This window comes from Panthera pardus, unplaced genomic scaffold, assembly GCF_024362965.1.
Source record: "Panthera pardus isolate Hobbes unplaced genomic scaffold, ASM2436296v1 HiC_scaffold_24, whole genome shotgun sequence".
In the NCBI taxonomy this organism is placed as follows: Eukaryota; Metazoa; Chordata; class Mammalia; order Carnivora; family Felidae; genus Panthera; species Panthera pardus.
The window spans coordinates 30342182-30356999 of record NW_026526810.1 but is presented as its reverse complement, the minus strand read 5'-3'; the positions used below and the strand labels follow the sequence as shown (position 1 = coordinate 30356999).

The window sequence follows — 14818 nt, the reverse complement described above, 5'->3', positions numbered from 1 at the left end:
AAGGGAACAGAAGTAGAATACCATCAGCCCTTGATATGAATAGATCACAGCAAGAAGGGAATCCTCAATTTGCGTGACTTTCCTTTTCTGACAAGAGAAAACATGTGGTAGCATCGACAAAGCCAAGGTTTTCTTTGGAGCTAATCTTACCAGGATATCGACGTGTAGATCCCTGTACAAAGCTCCTTGGGTAACTCCAACTGTAGTTTAGTGAAAGCGCTCTTATTTATCTATTTTGAGCAGCCCCTTTGTCACCCAGCCATATCCTGACGGAGGGTAGCCTCCCCGCTCTGACCCCTGATTGTGTTGGGAGCGGGGGCTGGGCTGTGGGCGGTGGGGGCTTTTGTGAAGAGCCGCAGAAAGCCCATGCTCCTGTGGGCTCCGAGCTTTATTAGCAAGCTTCAGCTTGACGCTGTTTGTGTGGATTGTTTAATGGCTAATTGATGCAGCATGAGTCAAGATACAGTTTCTTGCATGAGGCGGTTATGGGTGGCAACATGGGTTGTCTCAACATGATACCAATTTCCACAGTCAGTTTGGTCAATTCAGTGAAAAAAAAAATGAGCCAGTCCAGCCTGAAAATCAAAGCAGTTTCTGGAGGTTATTGAGGCAACTATGGTTGGTTGACCAAATTTTTCATGTTTGAACCAGTTGTTTTCACATTTTGTATACAAAGCCTTAGTCATTTGGGGGGAATAGTCTTAAACACGCAGAAGTGACACCTAAAAATGAGTGTCTTTAAATATTGATAGCCACAATCAGGCCTTCTAGTGCATATCAGTTTTGCCATTTTGTATTTAGCATATGGTCGGTTTAACTAACTATGTGTTTCATATCTAGTTATAAGTAGAGTAGGAAAGTGACCCCGGTGGCCACAAAGCACCTGAGACACTATGGAGAATAAGTCAAATTGTGTTTTAAGGCTGATTTTTTTAAGTTTTATTGGTAGGTAGCCTGTATATCATAAAATGCACCCATTTTAAGTGTATGATTCAGGGGTTTTTAAGAAGTGACAGAATTGTGCAGCTATTCCCATAATCCATTTTAGAACATTTCCATCGCCCCCAAAAAAGTCCTCATGCCTATTTGCAGTCCCTGCTCCCATCCCCAGGGAGCTACTAATCTATTTTCTCACTTTATTGATTTGCCTTTTCTGGACATTTTATATAAACAGAATCATACAGTATAAAATATTTTCTTTCTTTCCTTCCTTTCCTTCCTTTCATTCATTCATTCATTCATTCACTCATTCTTTTTTTTTTTTTTTAAGTAAACTCTATCCCCAACATGGGGCCTGAAGTCACAACCCTGAGATCAAGAGTGCATGCTCTATTGAATGAGCCAGCCAGACACCTCAATAAAAAATATTTTCTATCTCAGGGCGCCTGGGTGGCTCAGTCAGTTAGGCGTCTGACTCTTGGTTTCAGCTCAGGTCCTGATCTCACAGTTTTGTGAGTTTGAGCCCCATATCAGGTTCTGGGCTGATAGTGAGGAGCCTACTTGGGATTCTCTGTCTCCCTTTCTCTCTGCCCCTCCCCTACTCACACTCTCTGTCTCTCTCAAAATAAATAATAAATAAACTTAAAAAAAAAAAAAGAACTCCCAATTAGAAAAGAATCTTTTCTATTTCACTTCTTTCCGTTAATATAATGTTTTTGAGGGGCGTCTGGGTGGGTCAGTCGGTTAAGCGTCCAACTTCAGCTCAGGTCACGATCTCGCGGTCTGTGAGTTTGAGCCCCGCGTCAGGCTCTGGGCTGATGGCTCGGAGCCTGGAGCCTGCTTCCGATTCTGTGTCTCACTCTCTCTCTGCCCCTCCCCCGTTCATGCTCTGTCTCTCTCTGTCTCAAAAATAAATAAACGTTAAAAAAATTTTTTTTTCAATAAATAATGTTTTTGAGGTTCACCATGTTGTACAGTGTGTCGCCCGTTCCTTTGTAATAATCCATTTTCTGGATAGATCACATTTTATTCATCCATTTGCTAATAGACATTTGGTTTGTGTCTAAGTTTGGGGCTGTTATGATAATGCTTCTATTCATAAATCTTCTATTCATATTCCATTCATAGTCTATTTGATTCTGTTTTCATATCTCTTGAGTAGATATGGGGGGGTGGTTACTATTTTTCTTTAAATATTTGTAATCACAGTGAATCAGGTTATCTGGTACATACCAGTTTTGAGAAGATGTAACCATTTTACTCTTGATCAGTATAGTTAACTGATGTCTCATATTTTGTTAAATATGGAGTAGGAAAGTGACCACAAGGGTTATATGGTAAGTTTGTGTTTAATTTTTAAACACTTTAAGGCTGATTTTTATTCAATTATAGGCTCCTGTAGAAAACTGTCTACTGCTATCTTCTGCATAACATGAGACCCTGTTTGTAAATTCTTTGATTCTTCTCACTCCTTGATATCTTTCTAGTAATCTGCTAAGCACTTCAAATTATGAAATAGAACTGCATCATAACTGGCTATTATTTATGTGGGATGTCCCTGCTGCAGCTCAGATATTCAGTACATCATCAATAACTAGCCCAGCTTACTGTGAAATCTCACTGAAGGAGTGGGCATATATTGTGACAAGAGACACGTGTGGTGATTGTTAACTCTTCTGTGATCTCCCCTGAACAGCACTGGCCATCCTGGTGGAGCCTGTCTTCAGGTAGAGCTTGTATAATGAGAGTGAACTTTATTTAGCACTGCATCTGGTTCAGTGTATTAGATAATCCACTTCCTGACTTTCTAGGGTGAGAGTCATTGTCATTACCAACTCTACAAGTGGTATACAAAGTGCATTCAAGTTTACAAAATGTTTCTCCCGTTCTTTTCATTTATTTGGCAATTTGTTGAGCTCCAGCTCTGCGATGGGCACTGCTAAGCCCATGGTCTCACTCAGTTTTCATAACAACCTTGTCAGTGTAGGCAGATCATATGTCACCCATGATCTTGTATATCATACTCACATGAGCGAATGTATGTGCACGTGCGCACACACACTTTCCATGTCATCTTGTCTGAGAGGGTCTGACCAATAGAAATCTATTCTGATTCCCATAAAAGTCTATCTGCATAAAATGACTAAATTTTTTTCTAAAATGAAAGAAGATAAGAAATAACCTGATTTTTAAAATGAGTCACTTTGCGTTGTACCTTTTTTTTTAAGTTGATTTATTTTTAGAGAGGGAGAGAGCGAGCGAGTAGGGGAGGGGCAGAAAGAAAAGGAGAGAGAGAATCCCAAGCAGTCTCCTTGCTGACAGCATGGAACCCGACATGGGGATTGAATCCACAAACTGCGAGATCGTGACCTGAGCTGAAACCAAGAGTTGGAAACTCAACTGACTGAGCTACCCAGGCGCCCCTGCATTGTACCTTTATCTCAATTTCTCCAACACAATGTTGAACTCTTGGCCAAGATAAAATCAGACTGCTGCAAGTTAGGGAACATACTTTATATGTAAAGCAAAGAGAATTAGAGTTAATTTGGTTTTTCACCAAAGCCTTTTGTTTTACAATAGATGAAGCTTATTTCTCTTTTTTTTTAATGTTTATTTATTTATTTGTGAGAGAGAGAGAGAGTGTGGAAGCAGGGGAGGGGCAGAGAGAGAGGGAGAGAAGAATCCCAGATGCTCTATTGGAGAATCTGACAGCACAGAGCCTGACGTAGGGCTCAAACCCATGAACCCTGAGATCATGACCTGAGATGAAATTAAGAGTTGGACACTTAACCAACTGAGCCACGCAGGCGCCCTGAAGCTTATTTCTTTTTAGTGGTATGAAAAGGACCTGTAATTTTACACACTTCATTTGTATTTTCTTTGAGAAAATGTCTCAGTTAAAATCAATGCTCTACTATTCATTTAAGCTCCCTTGCCTTCAATAAAACTAATTGATAAACCCTAATAATTAATGGCCTGATTAAACCAAAATGACTTACATCTGCCCTGATGATTGCCATTTATAATCACTCACTTTAATGACTTGTCTTTTCTGTGCTTTGCTTACAGAAGAAAGGCTATGGTGTTTTTAAGTGAGCTGAATAAAAAACTGTATGCTTTCAATTGCTGTTTGTTTCTTATAACTTGAGACTACATTAAAATATGCATAGAGGGGCGCTTGTATGACTTAGTCGGTTAAGCGTCTGACTTCAGCTCGGGTCATGATCTCACGGTTCATGAGTTCAAGCCTGTGCTGGGCTCTGTGCTGATGGCTAGCTAGAACCTGGAGACTGCTTTGGATTCTGTGTCTCCCTCTCTCTGCCCCTCCCCTGCTCATGCTCTGTTTCTCTCTCTCAAAAATAAACATTACAAAATGTTTAATAAGCATAGATATAACTACTTACTTAAAAGAAGCTCTCTGCCTAATCTGTCATGTTTATGGCTTGGAATGAGGTTGAAAACATCACTTCAGTATTCCAGGAGCTGTTTTTGAGAGTTGCTGAATTCATATGTTTTAAGTGTTAAGTCGGAAGTAATATGTTCAGTGGCTGTATACTAGGATTGTTGATACCTCAGATACAAGGTGGAATATCTTATTCGGCTGAAGTGAAACTTAAATTGAAGGAGCAATCCTCATTCCAACATTTAAAAGAGATTACATTTGTTTCGAATTCTGCCACATGAATTAAGATTCAGCCTAACTAAATAAAGCCCTAATATTATACCCTCCTTATTTCAAAAACAGCTTTGAGGGGCAGCCGGCTGGGTCAGTCAGAAGAGCATGTGACTCTTGATCTTGGGTGGCTCAGTCAGTTGAGTGTCCAACACTCGATTTTTGGCTCAGATCATGATCCCATGGTTACGGGATCAAGCCCTCTGTTGGGCTGTGTGCTGAGCATGGAGCTTGCTTAAGATTCTCTCTCCCACTGCCCTCTCCCCCACTCACACACTCTCTCTGTCTCAAACAAACAAACAAAAAAAAATTAAGACAACTTACAACATCAGGTCAAAACAATGAACAAAAGATGAAAAGACAAGAATTTTTAAATAAAGAGATGTTCCCACTTCTGCCCAGGAAGGAATCACTGCTATGGGACTTAACTGTCCACCAAAAACAACTAGGAAACTGGACAAAATTTATTAAACATCTGTTTTCAGACATTAGATAACAAGCACTGCAGGACTGTGATCCCTGAGAAGAGGTGAACAGATGAAGTGAGCTCTATAATCCCCCAAGCTTTCTGCTTGAGGCAGTTTCTGGAGTGGAGCTTAGGGAGAGGGCACCTAGACAGAGCCCAAAGGTCTGAAGAGCTGAAGAGGCCGAGTTTGGAGGTCAAGAAAGCAAAATGGCTAGAATTTACAGGGCAGAGCCCTACAGAGGCAGGAATTATGCAGAAAAAGAACTCAAGAAATTGTATTAGGGTCTCCTCAAGTTGTTAGCCAAATATTCTGTGCATTTGTAGGGTGAAGTGTTACAAAGCTAGACAAAGTACTGTCTTGGAAAGAATATTTCTGGGGAACTATAAGCTAAACAATTCCCAAAGCTTATACAAGGTTCGGAATTTTTAAAATCTGAATCAGCTAGAGTGGGGAGACATTGTTGAATACATTGGAGCATTCAAGAGAGACTTTTGAGAAGGGTCATGCTTTCATAGTGGGGCTAAACTAACCCTACAGTAGGGGTTACTCTAGGCTCTCCATGAATAAAGAGTCTAAAATAAGCTTCAACATGATCTGGCTATCTGCAAATAAGGTAACTACCTGCTGTTATCAAGTCCAACACTCTTTAAAGGACTACAACAAAATTCAGATCTTAATAAGATTCGCAACATCTGGCATCTGAATAAGAATTAGTAGGTAAACAAAGAATTTTTCTGATAATGGATGAAAGATCATAACCAGGAGGGAAAAAAATTAATGTAAACAGCACCCCTCACCCCCACACTCTTAGATAATGGACTGAGCAGACAAGGACTTTAGAACAGTTACTATAAATGTTATAAGTATTTTCAAGGATCTCAAGGGAAACATGAGCATTATGAGGAGAGAAATGGAAGTCATAAAGAATCAAATGGAGCATCTAGAGATGAAAAATAAATATCTAAAATAGAAATTTCACTTGATGGACTTAACAGTGGATTAGACACACAGAAAAAAGCGATCAGTGATCTTGATGTTAGAAATACAGAAATTATCCAAAATTACTAAAAACAAAAAAACAAAAGAGCAAAAAAGACCAAAAAAACAAAAAACAAAAAACAAAATTAGCACAGGCTCAGTGACCTTTGTGACAGTATCAGGAAATCTAGGATATATGTGTAATGGAGTCTCAAGTCTCAGAAGGAAAGGAGAGAAAAAAAGGAACAACAAATAACTTGAAAAAATAGACTCCAGATTTTGTAAATTTGATGAAACCCATAAACCCATAGATCTAAGAAGTTCAACAAACCCTAACCAGGATAAACACAAAACCATACCAAAATGCAACAAAATAAAAAATTTAAAAACCAGTGATTTAAAAAATCTTTAAAATAATTCAGAGAAAACAAGTAGAACAAAAATAAAATAAAATAAGAATGACAGCAGACTTCTTGTCTGAAGCTATGCAAACCAGAAGATAATGGAAGGACACCCTGAAAATGTTTAGGGATGGGAACCCTATCAATCCAGAGTTCTGTTTGCTAAATATACATTTCAAAATGAACAAATAAGACTTCTCTAGGCAAAAAAGAAGAGAAAATTTTTTATTTATTGCCAGTAGACCAACATTATAAAAAAATGTTGAAGTTATTGAGGCAGAACAAAAATGGTATCAAATGCATGATTAGGCCTACACAAAGTAATAAATAGCATTAGAAATGGTAAACATGTAGATATTATAAAAGACTTTTTTATCAATTTTAAATGTCTTTAAAAGATTAAAGCAAAAATAAAGAGTATATTGTGGAACTTATAACATGTAGAAAAAAGATATGTAACAGTACACAAAGGATGGAAGGAAAAAATGAAAGTATTGTTGTAAGTTCTTACATTACAAATGAAATATCCAAATATTACTTGAAAGTATACTGTGAGAAGTTAAACATTCTGCAAATTCTAGAGCAGCTGTAAAAAAAAAAAAAAAGCTTCAAACAGGGGCTGGCAAACTTTAGCCTGCAGGCTATTTGGCTCACTGCCTGTTTTTATAAACAAAATTTTATTGGAACACAGCCATGCCCATTAGTTTATGTTTTGCCTATGATTGCTTTTACACTATAGCAAAATTGAGTAGTAGTGATAACAAAAACCATATGGCCTTCAAAGCCTGAAATATGTTTTTTTATAGAAAAGGTTGCCAGCCTCTGGCTTATAAGCCCATGGTAGAGATCAGTGGATTCATTTTACGTGCGCGTGCATGCACACACACACACACACACATACACACAAATAATCCAAAAAAAAGCAAGGAGACAAGAAAAAAGAAACTAAGAACAGATGGGACAAATAGTGAGATGGTAAGGTTGAACTCAACCATATCAATAATTACATTAAATGTAAATGGTCTAAATTTTCCAATTAAAAGCACAAATTGTCATGTAGTTAAAAAAGCAAGACCCAACTGTGTACTGTCTGCAGCATATCAACTTTGAATGTTAATGACAGATATACCATCTAAACAGTAACCAGCATATTATGGGATTTATAATGTATGTAGAAAAGGCAAAACTATAACAACAGTAACCAGTTAGTGGTTGCCAGGGGTCAGAGAAGAGTTGACTATAAAGGGGCTCAGGGAGGGGCGCCTGGGTGGCGCAGTCGGTTAAGCGTCCGACTTCAGCCAGGTCACGATCTCGCGGTCCGTGAGTTCGAGCCCCGCGTCAGGCTCTGGGCTGATGGCTCGGAGCCTGGAGCCTGTTTCCAATTCTGTGTCTCCCTCTCTCACTGACCCTCCCCCGTTCATGCTCTGTCTCTCTCTGTCCCAAAAATAAATAAAAAACGTTGAAAAAAAAAATTAAAAAAAAAATAAATAAAAAAAATAAAGGGGCTCAGGGAAATTTTTGGGGCGACATAAATGTTTCATATCTTGATTGTGGTGTGGATACGTGGATGTTTACATTTGTCACACTCAGAGTTCAAAATGATTGCAATAAAATTGTTTTTTTAATGAATAAAATCGATTTTTAAAAGTAGAGAAGAAATTTCTCTTCAGATATTCTTAACTGTATAGCAGATAAGTTGGAAGCAATATAGCAAGTTATGTTAGTCTTTTCTAAATGCTGGTCTGAAGACCAGGCTGTGTTAGATTGATTTCTGATTCAGTAGATCTGAGGTGAAACTCAAAAAAGTTGGTTTTGGAATTTTGTGGTTTGTTTGTGGGTTTGTTTGTTTGTTTGTTTTTTCAGTTTTGTGGGGGGTTTTATGCACAGCCAAGCTTGGGAGCTCTTTAGGTATATAATTATCATTGTTTTTATTATAGGAAGCATACCAGTTGTTCAGGAGGAGAATCCCATTTAGATTATACATAAGCAGTGTGGTTATCCTGAACTCTCATGTGCTCTATTTTGGTAAAAGAATATACCAACAGGTCTTCAGTCTGCACTGGCCTGAAGGGCACAGATAGGGTCTGACTCATTTTCTCTCCACATTACTTACCATATCAGACACTTGTTAAGGTGTCAGTCAATACTTGTTGAATAAGTGTTTTTGAACAACTGTGGATTCTTTCCAGAATGAAAAATGTCATTTAAAAATGTATTCATTAGTAGTGAAATGTATATGCCATTAGGTGGGAAAAGATTAGCTCCTTCTCAGGCCAAGTTCTCTGGATGGGCACGTTTGTCCATCTGTTTAGTAGTGATAACATTCATTCACCATTTGTTCAACAACTATCATTTCTTGTCAGTACCAGACACCAGTCTAGGTATAGTAGTGACCAAACATCTACTCTCTGTGTTTGTGTAGGTTCCCTTCGAGACGGAGGGACTGAGAAACAGATTTACATATATGTCTGGGGTGGGAAGAGATTGCTATTCATACCGGGTGACTGGGGAAGGCTTCTTTACATGTGAGTTAAAAACCTAAAGGAAATGAAGAAGCAAGCTATGCACATGTATATGTATGGGATCAGAGTATTCCAGGGAGATAGAGCCCCAAAGCAGTAACAGGTCTAGCAAGGAGGCCAGTGAAAGGAAGCAGCTTGGGCAGAGAGAGGAATAGGAAGGGTATGAGCACAGAGTTAGTGGGGACCAGCTCGGAGACAGCCTCAGAGACTATCATGAGGATTGTAGGGCCGTGTTTTGTGTTGAGGTAGGAAGCCCTTTTAGGTTTTAGGCAGAGAAGTGACATGGGGTGATTTAGTTTTAAAAGTATCATTAAAAATTGTTTTTTAATTAAAAAAATAATAAATGGATCACTTTGGTTGCTGTGTTTAACACAGACTGTAATAGGCAAGCACAAATACAGAGAGACCAGTAGCCTTGTTGAAGAATGTGTGCACATGATCTGACCAGAATGCATCCTCATAAACATTAAATTGGTTTTATAGTTCTACTTACTACACTTTGGGAATTACCTTCTTTCAGCTAGCATTTACTCAAATACAGGTAAAACTTGCTGCAGTAACAACAAGCTATTTCCTAAATATGTCAAAATACCCCACTTGTTGTATAACAGTTCGGTTGATTACCAATGGATAATAGTACCTTGTATTTATGGAATATTTGACAGTTTAAAAGCAGTTTTACATTCCTTTGGGTGGGGGGCGCAGTTTATTTATTATCTCATCCAGTCCCCACAGTTCTTTAAGATTGGCAGAATGGCTATTACTATTTCCCTATAGTGGTAGAAATTAAAACGTCACCTGCCTGGTGAAATGCACATGCCAAGTTTGTGGCAGGGCCAGAAAGACCAAAACACAGATCCTCTGCCTCCTATCCTACATCCATTGGTTTTGTTTAAAGGAGTCTGTTGTGTTCAAGCGATGTCTCCAGATATTAGTGTGAGGGGAGTACTTAGCAAATTTAGTATATTGTTTAACAAGCCATTAACCAGTGATCAAGACACTGTTGTCGGAAGGGATGCACACAAGGATGTGTGAAGCATTTTTCCTACCCTGTGAACTTCTTACTTGGGGTGGTGACACCTCCACCAGTAAATATGGTAAATAACTACGAGTCAAACAGTGTCACATGCTTAGTTCCAAACAAATGGCACAGACAGTCAATGCATTAGCAGTTCAGAGGAAGCCATGACTTTGTTGACCTGAGTAGTCAAGGCAACAGGGAGAGAGGGTTCTTGCGTTGAAATATGGGCAAGATTCAGTCAGGACATATCGAGGAAGGATTTCTCAACTTGGGAGCGGAAGGGAGAGGGGAACACGCAGCATGAACAAAGGCTTGGTGATGGAGGGTTTTGTTTCTATCGAGACAATGATTAAAATGGTCAGGTGGAGTACAAAGCTTGACATGAGGATGACTGGTGTTTACTGCTTTCACATATAAAGTGTTCCTGAGAACTAGGCTGAGAGGTGAACGTGCAAAAGTCATAGAGCAGGCTGGCATGTAAGTTTAAAATGATGTCCTTAGCTGAAAAATGCAATGAAGTTCTTATTTACACCTGCCTTTTAGAGTATAATCTAGCAGTTCTCTTGTTTTATTGTTTCTCTCTCTATTGATCCACTTAAGTCAAAAGTGTATCTGATTAAAGCTAAAGATTTGTTAATTTTGGCATACCTCATGATTTCCAGGCAGCTCCGTCTTCCAGGAGCTCAAAATATTTGTTCATTAACTGTCTCCATCTGATGTGGCAGCTTAAGAGGGGTTTAAAGATGTCAATATATAAAAGAGTAGGTTGTCCGAAAGAAAAATATTCTAAGTTGAGTGCCTGTAATGAGAATTGGATTTGGAAAATAAGACCCGCGTATGTGGAGTCTAACATTTCTTTCAGTTCACCAAACATTTATTGAATGTCTAATGGTGCTGTAATGTGTATGTATTATGCTAACTAGGAGTTCACATTCAGGCTGGCGGGGGAGGTCAGGGAATATTTTACTTCCTCACCAAGAAGAGAAATGATGTAGTAAAAGTGGATATTTAATACGATGGTGTGTAAGATTTATGTTCAAATTGAGGAAGGTTGGAGGCAGAAAGACTAGTTGGGAAAAGAACCTATACCAGCCGTAGGCATGCTAACTTGTTTTCATAGAGTGCCTCTAAAGATAGTACATAGTATGTCTTGTATGAAGGTCATGCGACAGAGACATGTTCTATAGCTAACCCTGATCACTGAAATAGAATCATCAGCATAAAATAATGCTTTGTGTTTATGGTTTCCATTCGTTTATTCTCTCATCCATTCAACAAGTATTTATTAAGCACTTGCTATATGCCAGAAACTCTTCTAGGGGCTGGGAATACAGTAGTCAGTAAAAGAAACAAAGTCCCTGCCTTCATGCCATTTACATTCTAGTGTCAGCCAAGTGACACCAAATGAGCACATGTATGAGAAAGTGCCTGGCACATTGCCTGTCACATTGGAAGTAGAGTTCAGTAATTGTTTACTGAGTTTGAACTTGAAGTTTGGATTAAGTACCTACTGTTGGCAGGATACTTTGTTAGGGTACTCTTTTGCAAAGTGAAGGCTTGGGGTGAGAATACTCACATGTCTTTTAAAAATGTTACATAAAAAGTTGAGTCTCTTGTTCAGTTTTGGGGTAATGCAGGTTGTATGCTGTATTAAATATAACAAGTTGTCTGTTCCAGACCACTTTCGCAGTTGAAGATGAAATGTTGAAGCAGGTGCTATTCTGTACCGTCAACAGTGGTGTGCTCTTATCCTGCTTGGATGGTTTTTGTGGGCTCCCGGAATTCCTGAAATGGCTCATTGTTGTCACTGACAATGCTTCACAGAAACCCTTTGTGTTATTATTTAGCAACTGACTGCCTTGGCAAAAGCTATGTCAATTCTTTTGTTAACTGTAACAGCAGTCAAAAGTGATGTAAGGGGAGAGAAGGAGAAATGAAACCATGATCAGTAAGTGCATATATGCACACACATCTACCCTCGCCTTTAGACCAATTTCTGAGTGTTATCTGAAGTAGCGTTTGTCACATAAAACCAGGAGATAGCAATAGTGCATTAATTTTGTCATTGTTTCATATAGATATGTCCCGTTACCAGCAACATATGAGTGATTTTTTTTCTCATTGGCTTCCCGTTGGCCTTACTGCTTCTTAGATGGGAGGAGTAGTTTCACATCAACAGCAAAGCCAAACCTTTTTGTGCAAATTCTTTGCAAGATTACATTTTCTTATCTACCTACTTTTCCTGAAAGCCTGGGGATAGGATGATGGATGTATTTACTGTTGTTGGAAGCCAAGATTTTATTTGACTTTCACTTGAAATAAACCCTTGCTTCCATAGAAACCAGAAATGGTTGGAAGTGAAGGAGTTAGGACCTTACATTTTGCCTCCAGATAAAATGCTTTGCATTAAATTTGTGATTAGAATTCCGGGTTGAACAGATGATGTCATTTCTGCAATATGGTATGGTGTGCATGTGTGCTTTTTTTAAACGTGCACTGTAGATACAGACTTAGTTATATGGACTTTTTTGGTCCCCTTCTAGATGTGAAGCCCTCCAATATGCTAGTAAACACAAGAGGACAGGTCAAGCTGTGTGATTTTGGAGTTAGCACTCAGGTAGGTCTCTTTTTCCTCCCAATCTGCTCTCCTGTCTGCAACATTCACTTTTTATTTTCAGTCTACTCTTCGGATTGAAAAATCACCTCACTGCCAGACAAACAGAACTCTGCATCTTCTCCTCGGCTGGGAGCATGTTATTCATTTTTAATCTCCGAGCGAGTTTCCTTCATCAGAATATGATTGTTCATTGTTTAATGACAGTAAAAACTGCTGATATTGTAATTACTACTTACGAATAGCAAACTTCATTGAGATGCAGCTTTGATATGAAAGCGTTTTGACCAGACAAAAGGGAGGGCAGAGTGGGAGCTGTGCCTGGGGAGCCCAACTGGCCCACAATAAAAATTAATATTGGGAGGAACAATAGTGGAGGGCCATTACAATGTGCAGCACAAATTTTAATTAATTTCCATTTTGGGCCTCCCCTGAGAACCCCGGTGATAGTGACCCACGAGCGTGCTGTGATGTTGATTTGAATTGCAGCCACCTTTACTCCCAGCCAAACACGAAGACCAAAGCGAAGGTCATCGTTGTATTATGAGTTGTCAAAGTCTGTTATCCCTCCAGCGTATTTAGTGCCCGTTTCATTCTAGCAATGCATGGGCGCCATTCACATCTTGAGCCATCTGACTGAAAAATGAGTGTGTTCAAATTCTACTTCAAATTGACTTTTTATATCAGGCGGGTTTGGGGTACTAAAGCGATAAGCATCCTGCTTAAGTGAATTGTTTAAGGTTATCTGCTATAAACTGTAATGCTGTGCTTGTTTAAATTGGAAATCACATTCAAAAGAAAAGAGAGATTTAATCATTTTTAATGCCTTTGTAGATAAATTTGTTCCCTTTTACATAATTTTTAGTTGATTTATAGAAATGATGATTGTAGGTTAAATGAGGAATAATTGCCCATTTTATTTCCACATTATCTTTATATTGTTCTAACAGACTGTTTTGTCTCATAGCTGGTGAATTCTATAGCCAAGACGTATGTTGGAACAAATGCTTATATGGCGGTAAGTAAACTTATGCAAAAATAACATTTAAAACCAACATCTTTATCTTTATGTACTTGGTAATGTAGAATTCTTGAATTAATTCCACAGCTTTATCCTAACAGATCATAAATTACAAAGTCAATCCAGTCATGATCTGATTTTTAAGTCTTTCTAAAAGGCATTAGATTTTATCCAGGAGCTACCAACTTATCTGTTTAGTTGACTTAACTAGTTGGTTCGAGGGTGAAGTTGCTGAGTTTTGAAGTTTAATCCTACAGAAAAATTGCACCTTACAGCACATTGGCCGCTTTGCCACATGGCTTATTTAATTAACCCTCAAGTATCCCAAAATGTCAGTCAATAAGATTGGCTGTTTTTTCCAGAAATACAAACATGCTTTGTCACTGGATCAGAATTAAATTATTGATGTGATCAGCTCTTACTTATGGATCTCTGAATGTAAAGGTTTAGCAGGAAATTGTTTTTCGAACTTATACACCTATATTCTGTTTACTTGGGTTCATTCCTGTCATAAGATAATTTATTAACTCTTCTGAAATAAATTTACCAAGTATAAAAATTAGAAGCATAGAGCTGTTTCAAAGACCCAAGCTGGACTTGACTTAGACCTTTTCCTTTTTCCTACCTTTTAACTAAGGGAAGTTTGGGGGGCACAAATGCTGTAATTAGTTTCCACAATCATTTCAAGAGTGAGTGGAGAAACAAGCAGGAAGGTTATCTAGTATCATTTTGGAGCCAAGTTTTGTTTTAACACCTTAAGGTCATTTTTTTTTAATGAGGATTCTAGATTTATTTAGTCTGTTTTACTTCCCATAGTCTTTTTTTTTTTTTTTAATGTTTATTTTTGAGAGAGAGAGAGAGAGAGACAGAATGCAAGTGGGGGAGGAACAGAGAGAGAGAGAAAGACACAGAATCTGAAGCAGGCTCCAGGCTCTAAGCTGTCAGTGCAGAGCCTGAGATGGGGCTCGAATCCACGAGCCTTGAGATGATGACCTGAGCTGAAGTCGGACGCTTAACCGACTGAGCCACCCAGGTGCCCCAACCCCATGGTCTTTATATGACGTTAAACACATTAGTTGGATGGAAACCTGGATCTTACTCTCAGTTCATATATTATCTTGATAATAAAAAGATGTTACTCTGAATCTCCTCCTCAGAACAGTAGAAACCATTTTTTTTATA

The 14818-nt window shown here is 38.5% G+C and overlaps 1 protein-coding gene across 8 annotated transcripts in view; it reads left to right on the top strand.

Moving 5' to 3' along the window:
- The window catches only part of MAP2K5 (mitogen-activated protein kinase kinase 5), a 271133-nt gene that overhangs the window by 139451 nt on the left and 116864 nt on the right, over window positions 1–14818 (top strand). For all 8 annotated transcript variants that reach the window (XM_019441682.2, XM_019441683.2, XM_019441680.2 and 5 more), the window contains exons 14-15: window positions 12545–12618; window positions 13583–13633. In XM_019441682.2, the coding sequence (XP_019297227.1) occupies window positions 12545–12618; window positions 13583–13633 (125 nt within the window). The remainder of the gene's footprint in view (window positions 1–12544; window positions 12619–13582; window positions 13634–14818) is intronic.